The sequence below is a fragment of the Danio rerio genome, chromosome 25, assembly GCF_049306965.1.
Source record: "Danio rerio strain Tuebingen ecotype United States chromosome 25, GRCz12tu, whole genome shotgun sequence".
NCBI lineage: Eukaryota > Metazoa > Chordata > Actinopteri > Cypriniformes > Danionidae > Danio > Danio rerio.
This window is the reverse complement of record NC_133200.1, coordinates 9,027,248-9,045,142: the sequence shown is the minus strand read 5'-3', so window position 1 is coordinate 9,045,142 and position 17,895 is coordinate 9,027,248. Positions and strand designations below refer to the sequence as shown.

The 17,895-nt window shown below is 37.2% G+C and overlaps 1 protein-coding gene across 1 annotated transcript in view; it reads right to left on the bottom strand.

Annotated features, from left to right (window-relative positions):
* muc2.1 (mucin 2.1) overlaps window positions 1-17,895 on the bottom strand; it is a 35,477-nt gene extending 17,582 nt beyond the window's left edge. Inside the window, exons 1-16 of the mRNA XM_073942803.1 lie at window positions 17,760-17,895; window positions 13,714-13,975; window positions 13,519-13,633; window positions 10,825-10,915; window positions 10,561-10,682; window positions 10,256-10,475; window positions 10,042-10,167; window positions 7,183-7,297; window positions 6,950-7,088; window positions 5,860-5,973; window positions 4,057-4,123; window positions 3,826-3,963; window positions 3,574-3,738; window positions 2,155-2,249; window positions 1,532-1,658; window positions 112-367 (exon numbers count right to left, since the gene is read on the bottom strand). Of these exons, the coding sequence (XP_073798904.1) occupies window positions 112-367; window positions 1,532-1,658; window positions 2,155-2,249; window positions 3,574-3,738; window positions 3,826-3,963; window positions 4,057-4,123; window positions 5,860-5,973; window positions 6,950-7,088; window positions 7,183-7,297; window positions 10,042-10,167; window positions 10,256-10,475; window positions 10,561-10,682; window positions 10,825-10,915; window positions 13,519-13,633; window positions 13,714-13,975; window positions 17,760-17,832 (2,225 nt within the window). The 5' untranslated portion in view covers window positions 17,833-17,895. The remainder of the gene's footprint in view (window positions 1-111; window positions 368-1,531; window positions 1,659-2,154; window positions 2,250-3,573; window positions 3,739-3,825; window positions 3,964-4,056; window positions 4,124-5,859; window positions 5,974-6,949; window positions 7,089-7,182; window positions 7,298-10,041; window positions 10,168-10,255; window positions 10,476-10,560; window positions 10,683-10,824; window positions 10,916-13,518; window positions 13,634-13,713; window positions 13,976-17,759) is intronic.

The window sequence follows — 17,895 nt, the reverse complement described above, 5'->3', positions numbered from 1 at the left end:
TATATATATATATATATATATATATATATATATATATATATATATATATATATATATATATATACACCGCTTGTAATAGTAATATATCTAAAATGCTTCTACTGATCTTACCAGTGTTCGTCCCTAATAGTGAGAGACTTTCCAGGATGGATCTTCTGCCCGTTATGGTAACATGGACATTTTTCCATAGGTACACAAAGATTATTCTCATCTTGGTACAGTCCATCTGGGCATGCGCATCCGTCAACAGGAACGAAGTCAACATTGCAGCTCTGGCGCTCCGAGGCGAGAGAAACACAGGTGCGCTGACAGCTCTGCAGCTCATAGGAGTAGCTCTGTGAGGCTGGGCAATCCTTTATATACTTGTCTGTGGGAAGAAATCCAAAATAAGCATTTAATAAGTAATTCAAAACTTTTGATCCTAAAATATGACAATCTCACCCTTGAGCATTTTTCAACATAAAATTAAACGTAAACTGTAAACATTTCACGACCGTTACCACAGAATCAAGAAGACCAACTTATTTACATCTATGAGTAACAAATTAGTGTTGTCTAAATCAGGCCCAATCTCAATTCTACCCCTTAGCCCTTCTCCTTAACCAATTGTCCCAATTCTCTTTAGCTTGAAGGCGTAGGGCCAAGGGAAAGATACCCCTTGAAACTGAGATTTTTCGGGACCACACTTTAAAAACACCACAAAACCACACAAAACCAAAGTGTACAAAATTTCCCAGAATACACCATCTACAACAGCAGCATGGCTGCACACACAAGTCGGGAGACGCACAAATTAGTTTTTTTTTGTCATTATTAAGAATTTTTACTACAAACAAACATATGTTTTAATAAAATCATAACTGCGATCATGTTTCACTTTCATTTAAAAAAAAACCAAAAAAACGGTAAAGTAAAAAAAATAAATAAATAAAAAATAAACGCTAAATTTTAATATCTATAATCCATAATAATAACTCCTGTATAGTCCCACAACATTCGGACACCCGATGACACTGGAATACCTGTCAGTAATGTCTAGTGGCTGGGAATGAGCTTTTTACAGTGTCTGCTACAATGTTAATGTTGTTTTGTGTGTTTACATAGATAAGTATGGCAATGGTGAAAATGCACAGTACAGTTACTAGCTTATTGCCGTATTAAATCGTTATGATAACATCATATCATTGCTTCTGGTGGTTTCCTGAAGAAAAATACCAAAAAATAAAACAACTGGAATCACTACAGCAGTCACAATCGTCGATCTCACATGAAACAATAGATCGCGATGACATAAGATGACGTGTGCAGGTGCTGTAGTGCTGTCTCATTTCTTAGGGGTACATTTTTGAAGCACTTCCCCTTCACACTTTGTTTCAAGGCCCAATTGGAAGGGGTAGAGATACAAAAATAGAATTGGGATTATTGGGACTAAATCACAGTAGAAAGCAGAATGTCACAATGCTTTTACAGTAACATTTCACATTTTTGTTAACAAACTTTTCACCAAATCAACAGGTTTCAGCCATCTTACCGCACACAATTTCTCTCCAGCCTTCGAGGATTACTCCTTTAGCCGCACAGGCCCGGGCATATGAGGAGAAAACCGTACACAGACAGTCCTCGCTCTTCTCACAGGTACAGCTGGAGTATTTGCATCTCTGAAAAAACATTCATGTGTTGTCACTGCTTATCGTGGAGTATTGTGGATATACAGAACATTCCCTAATAGTGATGCACCAATCATGATTTTACAATTGGAAAAATTGGCCGATTTGATACCAATTTCTGAAATATATATATATATTTATATATTTATTTATTTTTTATTTTTCTTTTGTTAGAAACCATCAAATCTGTTTTTGTGAAGAAACAAATATGTTCTTCAGACTTAATGGAGTAAATAGTAAACAAAAATTATTTTTGTGTGAACAATCACTGTGATCTGTTTGCGATGTCTTGTTTATCAGACAGAGGAGATCAAAATTGAGATTTTTTCATCATCAGACAAACCATATTTAATTGACAACAGATCTTTACAGAAGTCAGCAATTTGAACCAAAACCAAACTACAACAGGATATGAATAACACTAAAATAACCCCGGATTACTTTATATGCTATGGTTTCAGATCAAACTTTGTAGTTAATTACTGACTTTGTAGTAGCTGTCTGGATTGACCGTGGCGTGACATTGGGCAAAGAGGCTCTCCTTGTCCTTCATCTTGGAACACCAGTGCTCAGCAAAGTGCTCTAAAATCATAAAACATGGTATTTTAGGAAAACAGAGAGTACAGCAAGAGTCATTTAAAGGTGAAAAAGTCACGTTACGTTGAAATATTGTATGACACAGCAATTTCAGACCTTGTGTGTGTCGTGACTGTCAGTGACCACCTGAGGGCGCTGTAGTTCAATGGACACTGAGTGAAACTACAGCGCCCAAAAAGACTACATTTCCATACATTCTTTCGTGCACACACCCGGTCTGTCATCTACACTGATTTCAACCACAGCTGTCTCCAATCTCCGTTGATTACCTGGACTATATATTCAACTATTCCACCTCTGTTTGTGACTACGTCGTTTGTCTATCTTGTCAGCTCTGGTATGTTGTTCTTGATCTCGCTCTTGTATCTTGCTTAAGTCTAGTTTGTGTTTAATCTGTTTTAGTTTCTTGTTTTGTTGTTTGTATGTTATTTTGTTACTTTGCACTTTGGATTTTGTTCACTGTTACCGCACTATTTAATATTAAATCTGCACTTGGATCCGCACCTTTTTTTCTTTTGTTCCTGTTTTGATCACGCAGACGTGACAGTGTGGTTCTGTTCATTAAAAGAGATTTCTTAATAGGACATTTTGGTAACAGTTGATTTAATTAAGAACTCTCATTCATTACTAGTGGCGTAATACCAGGCTTTTATTAAGGTATTGGCTGTTTATTTATTTCTACATCCCTAATCTCCCGAATACCAAAACCAACTACTAATTTACTAACTATTAAAGGGCACCTACTTTTGGAAGCTGTTTGGACAGAACTGAGTGTAGTTATAGTGTGTCCACTCATATTGGAGTGATATAAACCCAACAAGAAATATAAACACAACAAATATTTTTGAAATCCGAGTGATTTTGTGGCCCACCGCAACGTGAAGTAGGAGTGCGGTTTTCCCTGCCCACCGAATTGACTAACTGGATCTGTTTCACTAGTATCTGTCACTGACTACTGTTTATCTGACATGACGTAGAAAGAGGAACAGGCATGCATGTGGGAAGAGGTGGGCGGGGGGAACCAGCTCATTTGCATTTAAAGCCACAGGCAACAAAAACAGCTACACTGTCTTCTCACGCCAAAATTCACATATTCAGCGGGGAATAGTAAATGATCTGATGGGTATACTGACACCTTCTAAAGGCTTATTTTACATCTTCTAAAAGGAGTAAAATTTTAGTCCTTTAAAAAGCAGTCATAGTTAATAGTTAATTAATAACGAGAACAGAAATTTATGGAGGATATGTTTTGGTAAACTGATTTGTCCTGAGATCGATATATTGACTTTGGAAGCAAAACGTCTGTTACCGCTATCACTGCTGTAGGAACAGGGGTCATCCATCCTCTCAGAACGGTCAGGGCAGTTGGACTGGGCTTTCCAGGCGTTTGCGAAGGAAACCGCTGTACCCTCCACCACCCCCTGAGGGGTCTTCAGGTCATCAGCCAGCACTTTGTTGAAATTTCCACAAAGGCCTGTGCAGAAGCACACATTTATTGGCCATCGCGATGTTTATTTTAAAGTTCAGGTGGACTACTTGTTTCTTACGAAAGAGTTCTCACCACAAGTCTTGCCCTGGAAGCTCTGATCCACAGTGATGTACACCTGCATGAGAGGAACCAGCTGTACCTGCACCTGCAGCCCAAAGACAGTCTGAAGTATGACGTGAAAAGATGACGGCCTGAACACTGTGAAGTCAGCTGGTTGGAAAAGAGACATACAGTTTGAAAAACACTTCATATGTGTAGGTTTAAAGCACAGAAAAGAAACGCAAAGCTTATACTCTCTCTCACCTGTCATGTAAGGAAGTGAAACTTCTGCATTGTGTTGCACCGTCCCGTCAGCTTTAATAAACAGAGGCTGAGAAAACAAATGGTACACAGTCATGATTTGTGATAAAAGTCAAATATACATCTACTGTATATGATTTGCATTGTGGTAATCAGGGCTTTACATTAACACCCGCCAACCCGCCAAATGTGGGTAGATTTCAGCTTTGGTGGGTTAGACAGTCACTCCCACTAGCCACTTTGGCTGGTTGAAAATAATTTTTAAATTGTGGTTTTCTTAAAAGCAGGGTTCGACTATAAGAATGACCCAATATGCGTGCAAATGTGATCTTAGAATAGAGAAACAGCACGACTAACAAAAAATTGCCTTCGTGCGAGCAGAAGAAAGCAGATGAATACCCAATGAGAGAATAATCACATGCGCTAACAGCTGATGTGATGCGCGCGACAGTTTCCTTCCTTGAAGCACGCGTGCCTGGAACGCAACTGTGATCGGTTCTCTTTCAAATAGTCAGGCAAAAAAGTAATGCTAATGCACCCACAGTCTTGCTGCTTTCAAGAGCTTCAAATACGTCTTCTTGTAAGCAGCACCGGTTGCTTTTGCTCTGAACAGATTATTAATTGGCCTTAACCGTGCGATCATCCTTCCATTATTTTTGTTTATATGGTTTAATTATAATTTTTCACAACATTTGCTTTAATATGAGATTGACTCTCCATTTATGTGTAGTTAACTGGTGATCTGAGAGACCTTTAGTGAGGACAGATTACTGTTTTTGGTACATGACAATAATTATTATTAAAAGTCAATTGTTTTTCTTTAGTTTTTTAAAAGAAATGTTTTGTTAAATAAAAAGTATAGTATACAGCTTTATTCAGCTTGTTTGACACATTTAAAATTTGTGGCTAAGAAATAATTTTAGTTTGGTGTGGTCAAAGATAAATTTGGTAAATCCTTAATTTTGAGTTCTGAAAAGTCATGTGAAATAAAACCTGTTTGCAGTATAACAGTATGAAACCATGACCCATTTGCTCATACACGACACACAAAACGTGAAATGAATGAGGAGGCATGTGGACATAACACAAAATCTAAATCAAGTAATTTTAGCATGTCAAAGCCATGTTTATGCATATATAAATATTTTCCCAACAACAAAATTGTGGCTAGTGAGAATGCAGAGTGGCTAGTAACATTGGAAAACTACTCGCCACTGTGGCTGGTTATCAAAAAAGTTAATGTAAAGCCCTGGTGGTTATCATTAATCAAACTAAAAGATTGTATATTGTATTGACTCTTTTCACTCATTCATTCATTTTCCTTTGACTTAGTTCCTTTTTTATTAGGGGTCTGTCACAGCAGAATGAACCACCAACTATTCCAGTATATGTTTTACGCATCAGATGCCCTTCCAGCCACAACCAAGTACTGGGAAACATCCGTACACACTCATTCTCACACACATACACACACTAAGGCCAAATTAGTTCATTCAATTCACTTATAGTGCATGTCTTTGGACTGTGGGGGAAACCGGAGCACCCGGAGGAAACCCACAACAACACGGGGAGAACATGCAAACTCTACACAGAAATGCCAACTGACCCAGCCTTATCTCGAAACAGTGACCTTCTTGCTGTGAGGCGACAGTGCTAACCACTGAGCCATCCTGCCATCTTAACACACGTTATATATTGTATATTTAGTATAGGTTTTGCCTTAAATATAGCCAATGCTGCTGATAAGGCATTAAGATATTTTTTAAAAATTAATCTGTGATGTAGTTGTGGAAGTGGTATACATACATTTTTCTTGTCGTTGTCAAAAAGCACCACGATAGATTTCAAACAAGTGTCAGTCTCATGAGTAAAACAAGGAACAATCTGGCCCAGTATGATGAACTTGGACTCCTCACAGTCCTGTAAAACAATGCAGAATTAGAGATTTAACAGATTCCTAAAACGTATTTATATATATATATATATATATATATATATATATATATATRTGTATATATATATATATATATATATATATATATATATATATATATAACAAACATACAAATAGGGCTGTGCAAATGACAATATTTAGGGTAAGGACTAAATAAAAAAGTATTTTGTTTTATATGTTCTGTTGTTTTAATCTTTGGTGTCAGAAAATACATTGTTTACAAAAAATTTCATAATTTATATCAGCGCAGTATTACAAGAACAGCAACGTAAGAAATTTACAATCTTGAAAGTACAATGTTTACATCTTGCATTTTTAATTAGTGACATATAAAATGTTTTACGTTTTATAAAAATTAGTTTTATTTTTCAACGTTTTTATTCAAACATTTGCCCTAAAAATCTGAATAAAGTCAAAAATATGACTGACTATTCAATTATTCAGTCATTTATTTTCCTTCGGCTTAGTCCCTGATTTATCAGGGGTTACCACAGCGGAATGAACCGCCAACTAATCCGTCATATGTTTTATACAGCAGATGCCCTTCCAGCTGCAACCCAGTAATGGGAAACCCATATACTTTTCCCTTCACACTAATTCTCATAGACGGCCAATTTATTTTATTCAATTCACCTATAGCACGTCTTTAGACTGTGGGAGAAACCGGGGCACCCAGAGGAAAGCTACGGCAACATGAGGAGAACATGCAAACTCCACACAGAAATGCCAACTGGGCTTCTTGCTGTGAGGCGACAGTTCTAACCACTGAGATACAGTGCTGCCTAACTCCCAAGTATACACTTTGGAATGTAAAAAGAAACAGTCCTTTAAAAATAATGATATCCTGTATATCATGATCAGGATTTGAGATGACATACCATAATGTGAGATTTTTGTCATATCGCCCAGCCCTACATCCAGACCAACTTAAAGCATGCTTACTTTTGAAAGCAAGTAATTACAGTCTCCATGGAAAGTGAATTCTTTCCCATCAAATGTGGTGAAGTGAGATCCTTCCTCTACGGCACACAGACCGGGACCGGGAATACTCATACACACCCAGCTTCCCTCCTGACAGTAACTGAAGCAAACAATACAGTTGCAGACAGAACGCACTGGGATTCAAAAAGCAGTAGTGTTTATTGTGTATCTGTCACAGGACTGTGTTTAACTACCATTCTTCCTCGCTTTTGCGCAGGACCTCTCCAGAGCTGTACACACGGTCATGTTTGCACTGACACTTTTCTGCTGGGATGCAGCCCGTGTCCGAGATGTCATCAAACACAGTTCCTATAACAAAGATATATAGCGTTAATTATAATGTACTATATGCGGTTCTTGAATAATTCATTCTTATTTTCAGCAATATTGACAACAGTTATACAGTGCTTATAGAAAATCATCATGCCCCTTTAAAATGATGACTTTATTTGTCATACAGCCTGAAATCAAATCACTTTTCAAGCATTTGAAATGTTGTGTAGCCCCTTCTCCTAAACTGTGCCTTTCTACAACTTTATCCTGAAGGTGTTTTGAAAGCAGGCTGTAATGTGAGTAAAAGTATAGGCTTTAACTGGGTGTGATGATTTTCTATAGGCGCTGTATATAGATTGTTTAATATATGCTGAGCTTAATATTTTATTTAAAAAAAACTGATCTCATTGAGGATTTTTTGCTTAATATTATCGGCAAAGGAGCAGCTTTTATTTGAAATAAAAACTACAACATTATTTATATCTTGTCTAGTTGAACAGGCATATTTTTTAATGGAAATAGCCAAAAATACATTGTAGGGTACAACATTTTTCTTTTATGCCAAAAATAATCATAATATTAAGTAACGATAGTTACTTAGTGACTATAAGATGAAGTAAAGATTTGATAAATTTCCTACTGTAAATATATCAACATTTTTCATTAGTAATAAGCACTTAACTTACACAACTTTAAAGTCGATTCTCTCAGTATTTTGATTATTGTTGCATCCTCAGACCTCAGATTTTCAATTAGTTTTGGTCGCTTGGTGATTTCAAAAAATCCTATGTACGTTATTAAACTTTTAGAATTACTCTATTTTATCCATAAGCTGCAGAAGATAAAAATAGTATTTAATAGTTACGTAAAAAAACAACATACAAATAAAAAGTTATAACACACAAATTAAAAGCCAGTTAATATTAACAAATTAATAATGACTTAAAAGAATTATATCTTTGTTAAGCCTCATTCACACTACGAGCGACTCGAAGTGGCAAATCGTCATTCATTTCAAAGGAGAGTAAGTGAATGCCGTCGACCTCTGTCAACAACAGCAACCGTTGGCGACCAGGTGGGCAGATCGAGCACGACAAAGATCCTTTAACTTTATGCTAATGAAGAGCGACTTTCTTGAACGCCAGCCAATAGAAGCACCAGTAGAGCTCAGTAGAGCTCATGCCACAGCCATGTCACCCTGCAGCCCAAGACCGGTTATTCACTGAAGCTAAGCAGGGCTGAGCCTGATCAGTACCTGGATGGGAGACCACTGGGGAACACTAGGTTGCTGTCGGAAGTGGTATTAGTGAGGCCAGCAGGGGGCGCTCAACCTGTGGTCTGTGTGAGTCCTAATGCCCCAGTAAAAGTGAAGGGGACACTACACTGTCAGTGGGCGCCGTCTTTCGGATGAGACGTTAAACCGAGGTCCTGACTTCTCGTGAAAGAGCAGGGGTCTAACCCCGGTGTCCTGGCCAAAGTCCCTCTATCGGCCCTTACAATTATGGCCTCCCAATCATCCCCTACCACCGAATTGGCTCTATCACTGTCTCTCCTCTCCACCAATAGCTGGTGTGTGGTGAGCGCACTGGCGCCATTGTCCTGTGGCAGCCGTCGCATCATCCAAGTGGATGCTGCATACTGGTGGTGGTGTGGAGAGACCCCCCTTATGATTGTGAAGCGCTTTGGGTGTATGGCCATACACAATAAATGCGCTATATAAATACACATTACATTACATTACATTACATGTGATGCTCTCTAAGCTTGCTTAGTTGTATTCACCGTGTCTTAGACTTACCCAAACCTGCGTTTGCTGCAGGTTGCCACCTGGAGCGACAGTGAGCTACACAGTCACTGCTAGAGTGAATGAGGCATTAAACCAGGGGTCACCAATCTCGGTCCTGATGGGCCAGTGTCCCTTCAGGATTTAGCTCCAACTTGCCTCCACACAACTGCCTGGATGTTTCAAGTATACCTAGTAAGACCTTGATTAGCTTGTTCAGGTGTGTTTGATTAGGGTTGGAGCTAAAGTCTGCAGGACACCGGCCCTCCAGGAACAAGTTTGTTGACCCTTGCATTAGACTGTTACATTTTTTTTGTGTTGCCATAATGCTCGTGTTTATATACCTTGCTAAAAAATCCAGCTTAAACCAGCCTAGGCTGGTTGGCTGGTTTTAGCTGGTCGACCAGGCTGGTTTTAGAGGGGTTTGGGCCATTTCCAGACTGGTTTTCAGTCATTTCCAGCCTGGTCTTAGCTGGTCAGGCTGGAAAATGACCAGCTAAATCCAACTAAAACCAGCTTGGCCAGCCTGGTTTAAGCTGGACATAGCTGGTTTTGGCTGGGCTTCCAGCCTGGCTAGGCTGGTCAAGCTGGTTTTAGCTGGTCATCTCCCAGCCTGACCAGGCTGGAAATGGCTGAAAACCAGCCTGGAAATGGCCAAGACCCCTCTAAAACCAGCCTGGTCAACCAGCTAAAACCAGCCAATCAGCCTAGGCTGGTGTAAGCTTTTTTTTTTTCAATAGGATAGTTCATATTGGTGTTTGTAAAGTTAATATCCACCTCCAAGGATAGTGGGGGTTGCGAGTCACTGGAATGATTATTTTGGGGATTGTAGGCTGAAAAGTTTGGGAACCCCTGATCTAGGGTCACGTATTTGATTAATGCAACACACTAAAGTATTGTTAAACTCTTATAAAAACCTTACTGACCCCAAACATTTAAATGGTTGTGTCTATTCCTAAATGCTGTGTATATTTCTCATATAGACAGTGGTATTGACCTGGTGGGCAGAAGCAGCCATCGATGTTGTGTTCCTCACACAGTGCGTTTGTGTCTTTGTGTGAGCACGTGTCCATACAGGGGGAGCCGCTCTCAGAATGTACCATATTGTAGGGGCACTGCACATCTGCATGAGAAAACGAGTCATATTTAAAAATTTCAGAAAAATGTGAAAACAATCAGATGATTTTTGCCAGAACTCTGATGGTATTTACTGCAGAACTTTGCTGTCCTCCATGCGGGTGGATTTCCTCCAGCGTGTGAACACTGTCGTGAATACTCAGTTAGAGTTGCACAGAGTGCAGTGGTGTCTTCGTCTTCAGGTTGACGGTTGCAGAGATCATTTGTACATGCCTTAATATAAGCCTCAGGGTCCAAAACCCAGCTACAAGAAGACCACTTTTCATCCTCCAAAAGGTCTGCGCAGTCTGCCCGCTGTTGTGAAAGAGTCATTGTACGGTTTTAGCTTCATAACACAACAGTTTAATGTGGAATTGAGAACTTTTTTACTATAACCTACATATTTTTCACACTGGTCCACCACATTTTGCTCATCCACGTTTTCAAATGGATCCTCGCATTGATGAGTTGGGTTGGGAACTCTGTGCATATTCCCAAACTCAGTGTATCCAACAGTTCGTCCTGTATGAAATTAAATACAGACACTCAATCTTTTCTTATAAGATTAAGAATGCATTACGAATATTTATGCTGCTTAAATTGATACTTTTGTAATTGTGCTTTCATGTAAATTAAGGTTATAAAACGGTTATAAAAAGCTTACCTGATTGAATAAACTCATTATAAACAGGAATGCCATTGAAATCACCACACAATCCACAAGTGCGATTGGAATACTTTGAGTCCAGTTCCACCTATCACAACATCACACAGTAGTTTGTGGTTAAATGATTAGACTTGACTGTCAAAGTGAGTAGCAAAAATATGAAATTGGTGTCGAAGTCTTGTGTGAAAGTGCTATGAGAATTAATAACATAAGTATATACCGATGAATGCCACTTACAGACTGAAGTATTATCTTCATGAGGACATTTCAGGGTGTCACTCAAAATTGCCTTATATAGAACTTGACTTAACATGTTTCGGCGTCTTACACAATATGCTAAATCATTCACTACTCTCTTGAAAGACCTCTTAATGTTACTGGTTTCCTGTGGTGTAAACTAGTTTTACGTCAAGTAAACACGGTCATGTTTTGCAATAATTTCTGATCATTTAATCATTTAACTATTGTGCACTGTTCAAATTGACTACCCTTTTGTTATGTTCGGGATGAAAACATCCACTGAATTAAACTTCTGTAAAAATGCATCAGATAAAAGTTTTTTTCAAAATTCTGTTCATAAATCTGTTAATCAACCCGAGTCCTGATCAAAACTACAAAATTTAAAGGATTTTGTGCCAAATTCCCAAATTATGTCACTGATTTGTAAACAAAAAAACACACAAAATTACCTATTTTCAATAGAAAAAGTAATTGTGGACTGGATTTGTTTTTACCTTTTATCACAGTCTTGGACACATGAATAATGAGTAACAACACTGGCTTTGACGCATTGTTAGATTTTTATTTTTTCTCCTTAATTTACTGTGGGTGGCTGTTTTGCCCCATTGACTTCCATTATAAGCACATTTGATAATGCATCAACACACAGTCTTTGTTTTTGTTTACTCCATGTAGTTCTGAGAGCTGAGATGCAATATTTAGATTTAGAAGGTCACTCTCACACCCTCACAAACACACATACACACACAATAATTTACTTAATTTACTTTTATACTCTTGTAAAATCTAGAAACTAAGCTTTTTTTTTGCACAGGCCTAACCAAAGGGTTAAGGGTGCCCAGTAAAATTACACATTTGACCTTTTCCCAGTAGGGAAAACCACCAACAATCAAAAATGCATGATTATATGGTTTTCATATATTGTATTCAAAACAATGTGGTTATAATGGATGCCAATAGGGGAAAAAAGGCACCAACAGAAAACTGGGGGGGGCTAAAACCAATTAATCAAAGGAAATGTTGTTTCACATGTCCAATATATAGAAAATATGCCATTTTGTGTGATTTTTTTCACCAAATCAGTGACATCATTTATGAATTTGGCAATTAAAGAGTTAAAAATCGCAATTTAGTAGTTTTGACAAATTTATTCAAATAAAATGTTCCCGAACATAACAAAAGTGTAGACAATTTGCCCAGATTATCATTTAAATTCTAAGCATTTCCCAAAATGTCAAAATAAGATTTTCTGCTAGCTGAAACAAAGAAAAAGTTATGGTTAAATTAAGACTCAACATCACCCCAGAGTGGATGAAAATATCCCTAACAGCACATAAGGGTTAAATTATATTTATACTCATAGTTTTTAAAATTAGTTTTTAACAGTAGTGAATGTTCAGATTCACTATGGTTATTTTGTCAAGTATTAACTAGTAGCCTAGTTCACAAATATGTGCAGATTTCTCTAGTAAAAAAACAAACCTTTTTCCATCTGTATGAGCTTTTAAAATGTGCTTTATACATAAACTGAACTGATATCCATAATACATCAGGAAAATTAAGCATTGAACCCGGCATGTCTTTTCCTGGGAATAATATTTCTAAACGAGTTGTTGTTAACATGGAACTGAACCAGATTTTGTTAAAAACCCAGAATACAAACATAATTATAAAACAAAACAAAAAACTATCTGAAAAATTAGTTGTGTAATAAGAATGAAATGACAGAAGGAGAAAGTACTGAACTACTGAAACATATTTAATACTTTAGAAAGGCTTTTTTTTGGTGATGTTAGCTTAAAGAGGAGTCTCAAATTTAGAACGTCACACACATCGCTCCGGTGTGATTTTGTTTCACAGACTTTAACAGAGTGTAAAAAATCTTGATGGTTCTACGGGTCTCATCTATCAAATCTGAGTTTTTTTTTTGTGTTTTTTATTTGATACAAGTCAGGTGATTGGCTGGGCCATTCTCCAGTTTGATTTTCTTTCTCTGAAAGCATTTGAGAGTTTATTGTCTTACTGAAATGTCTACACTGGTTTCGTCTTCATCATCTTGCTAATGTAGATTTTAAACTAAAGCAGTGATTAGTAAATTACAATGGGAAAGGGCAGAGGATTACTTAATAACTACTGAGAGATTTCAGCAGCTGTCTGGGCTTTCACTGCCTTTCTACACCTCCCTTTCTTCATGTGTGTATTTTTTTCCCTTGCGTTGCATTTTATTACACATAACTTAATTTGTAAACTAATTAGATTTATTTTCTTTGCATATATGGATTTCTCTGGGTGTAACGAACATCCGGGGTAAATTTGAACTCAACAGCACCTTTAAAAAAAAAATGTTTTCTGAGAAAAATGCTGACGTGGTTAAAACTTATTTTCCCCCCTTTATGACGATCAAGTTGATTCTAATCTCATATTAGTCCCACTCTAAGCTTCTAAACTCACCATGACTGCATCATCTTTGTTCCACATGACAGTGATGCCCATTTTGGAATAGAGTCTGGTGTAAATTGTGTTTTCTTCCACAAGGATTCCTGACACATGGACGGGCAGCGTCACTCTAAATAAAGGAAAAGGATTTATATTCAACATTGAACAATCTATTTTACACACAGCCGTTTTGGTTCTCCACAATCTTACTTTGCTTCATTGACGTTGACTTGGTTCTCGGTCAACTCAATGGCGATGTCGTTGATGGTTATGGAGACCCTGCTGATCTTTGGGCCAGTGCTGCGTTCAGTCCTCTTCACGTAAATCGAAAACTGTCGAATGAGGCTTTGGCAGTCAGACACCAGGTTGTACTCGCACATCCCTGGGAATTGATAGACGTCCCCATCGAAGGTCTTGAAGTGGAAGTTTCCCCACATGCTGCAGATGCTGTTGACATGATTACTAGGAGAGACTGCAAAAATAACAAGATGAATTAGAGCATGTTTGTCTTCCACAGCCCATAAAGTTTAAATTTAAGTGTGTTCGGAGCATATAATGTGTTAACAATAGCAAAAGTTGTATTAATCAACTTAAAGTACATTTTGGGGTCACACTTTATTTTAATAGTCCATTTGTTGAGTTTAAGTTACATTGCATCTACATGCCAACTAATTCTCATTACATTATAAGTAGACTGTTAGGCTGGGGTTAGTGTAAGTTGACATGTACTTGCAAAGTTTCTTATAGTCAGTTAAATGTCTGTTGAAAAAGCAGTATCAACAGATATTAAGCAGACAGCCTACTAATACTCAAATGGACCATCAAAATAAAGTGTTACGCATTTTTGTTTATTTCAGATTTTTACATCGGTCATTTCTGCAAGATGATCAAGCTGGCCTCCAAGTCATCATGAGTAAAGGAACATTTTTCGCAATCGACAACATTTAGAAACTTCTAGAGCAAGTCATCAATGGAGCTGATAGCATCAAGTGATGAAACTACGACCTACTATCTTCAACAGGTTGGTTCCTGTTTTTTTTCTGCTGTTTCTTTTTTTAATTTATTGTAACATAAAACAAATTCACCTATTATTATTTCTTAGATAACTGATGTTATGGCACCAACAAAGCGATGATTAAGGTCCTCAAGAAATATATTTCGAAACTAGAGGTTTCAAAGAGGGTTTTGGAAGTAACGGTTGGTCTCTTTATTTTGATGGTCCATTTGCTGAATGTAAGTTACATGTCAACTAATTATTATTAGATTATAAGTAGACTGTTAGGTTGGTGTTAGATTTAGTGAAGGTTGACATGTACTTGCAAAGTTTCTTATAGTCAGTAAAATGTCTGTTGAAGGAGCAGTATCAGCAGGTATTGAGCAGACAGTCTACTAATACTCCATAGACCATCAAAGTAGTGAACTTTAAAGGGATAGTTCACACAAAATTGAGTATCCTATCTTTTTTTACTAATAGCTTTACTTATTTCAAACCTTTTTGAGTTACTTTAATCCGTTAAACATATAGGAAGGTATTTTGAACACCTGTAACCATTGTCTTCTATAGTATTTGTTTTTCCTACACATTTCATCTGGATGAAAGATCATCATCTTCAGCTGAACCTCGCAAAAACGGAAATGCTTGTAGTTTCTGCCAACCCGACTCTACACCATAACTTTTCAATCCAGATGGATGGGGCAACCATTACTGCATCCAAAATGGTGAAAAGCCTTGGAGTAACGATTGATGACCAACTAAACTTCTCTGACCACATTTCTAGAACTGCTCGATCGTGCAGATTTGCACTCTATAACATCAGAAAGATCCGACCCTTCTTATCTGAACATGCAGCTCAACTCCTTGTTCAAGCTCTTGTTCTCTCCAAACTGGATTACTGCAACTCTCTACTAGCTGGGCTTCCAGCTAACTCTATCAAGCCTCTTCAACTGCTCCAGAATGCAGCAGCACGAGTTGTCTTCAATGAACCTAAACGAGCACATGTCACTCCACTGCTAGTCCGTTTGCACTGGCTGCCAGTTGCTGCTCGCATCAAATTCAAAACTCTGATGTTTGCCTACAAAGTGACTTCTGGCCTAGCACCTTCTTATCTGCACTCACTTCTGCAGATCTATGTGCCCTCCAGAAACTTGCGTTCTGTGAATGATCGTCGCCTCGTGGTTCCATCCCAAAGAGGGAAAAAATCACTTTCGCGAACGCTCACGCTCAATCTGCCCAGTTGGTGGAATGAACTCCCTAACTGCATCAGAACAGCAGAGTCACTCGCTATTTTCAAGAAACGACTAAAAACTCAACTATTTAGTCTCCACTTCACTTCCTAAGCTGCAATTGCCTCTTTGAATATCACACTAATTGTACAAAAAAAAAAAAAAAAAAAAAAAAAAAAACTACTAACACTTCCCTTCTTAGACTTTACAGACCTGAAACTTGCCTTTAGTACTTATTCATTGTTGCTCTTGGTTGTGTAAATTGCTTCCTTGTCCTCATTTGTAAGTCGCTTTGGATAAAAGCGTCTGCTAAATGACTAAATGTAAATGTAAATGTTCTTCAAAATATCTTTGCGTTCAGCAGAATAAAGAAACTCCTAAAGGTTTGACAGCATTAAGGGTGAGCAAAAAATGAGTAAATCTCTATAATAATCTACTGTACAATAAAACATTTTCCATTTTATACTCTTTCTGTTTTATGGATGTTAAAATTTGGAAACAAAGATGCCGGTAACACTATTCTGATGGTCCATTTGAGTGTTAGTAGACTGTCTGCTTAATATCTGCTGATACTGCTCCTTCAACAGACATTTAACTGACTAAAAGAAACTTTGCAAGTACATGTCAACTTACACTAACCCCAGCCTTATAGTCTAATGAGAATTAGTTGGCATGTAGACTATCAAAATAAAGTGTGACCAAGATGCCAATTAAAATCTTTTCATTTTAAAGAGTGCACCAGTTAAAAATGCAATGTAAATTCTTATGAATTATGAATCTTAAAATTCACAGTTATTTTTAATTTGATTTTAAAGGAAACTTTCCATTTTGTCATTCCACAAACATTATGGGAACGTTACTTTTGGCTGTTCTCCAAACGCTCTAAAATACAATATTAGACAACCATATATTTAAAACTAACAAAGATACTATAAAATAATAAATAATATAACATAAATATTATATGGTAAGACTTTATTTTGATGGTCCCTATTGTACATTTTGTTGACTAAAATTTTCATTGCAACTACATGCCAATTACTTCTCATTTGAGTATAAGTAGACTGTCTGCTCCTTTAACAGACATTTAAGTGACTATAAGAAACTTTGCAAGTACATATCACCTTACACTAACCTGAACCCCAACCTAACAGTCTACTTATAATCTAATGAGAGTTAGTTTTTAATGTAGATGCAATGTAATTATTGTAATGTTCTGTTCACTTTTCTGAACAAATCATCTATGGATCGATTGCAAGTTGTGCAGAGGCACTTGACTGGCTTCCTATTAGTTTTAGAGTAAATTTTAAGATTCTTGTAATAACATATAGCGCTTTGCATGGTCAAGCACCCCTTTATATTCGAGGTCTTTTACGCAGTCACTTATAGCCGGTCTCTGAGGTCTTCTGGCAAAGACCTTTTAGCCATTCCCAGAACTCGTCTTAAGACTAAAGGTGACCGTGCCTTCTGTGTTGTGGCCCAAAGGCTCTGGAACTCTCTCTCTATAGCACTGAGAACTCTGGGATCAGTTGAACTTTTTAAAAAGACGTCTTTTTGGTCAAGCTTTTAATGAACAGTATTAGTGTTTCTGGATTTGACTTGTTTTTAATATGTTTTCTTTTATTGATATGTGTTCTTTTACCTGTTTTCTGGTTTCCTCTTATTGTAAAGCACTTTGTGACTTAATGTCTGTGAAAGGTGCTATATAAATAAACCTTTACTTACTTAAATTCAACAAAATGCATTAAAGAGACCATCAAAATAAAGGGATACCTATTATTTTAGTTATAATATATCTAATATAGAAAATAAAAATAATAGAATTAAAAATAAAATAATATTAACTAATGCAATATAAGCTGCAAAGTCATTTTCTGATTGTTGTTTAATTGCAGTAACATAACGATATACATTCCAATTGAACTTAGTCAAATATAGTACTACTATATACATATACAAACTGGAATCCACATCCAAAATCCAAATAAAACGAGAGGCTTCCACAAGAATCATGTCAAGTAGTCATCTCTTACCCTTTTTTGAATCGACCTGAATACCAGAAAGCGCCAGAAGCAGCATGCAGACTGTAGATGTTCTCCACTCCATGGTGGGAGGTGAGAGAAGTCTACAGGTAAAGCTTCAGTAGTGCTGGACGTCTTTTAATGCCCC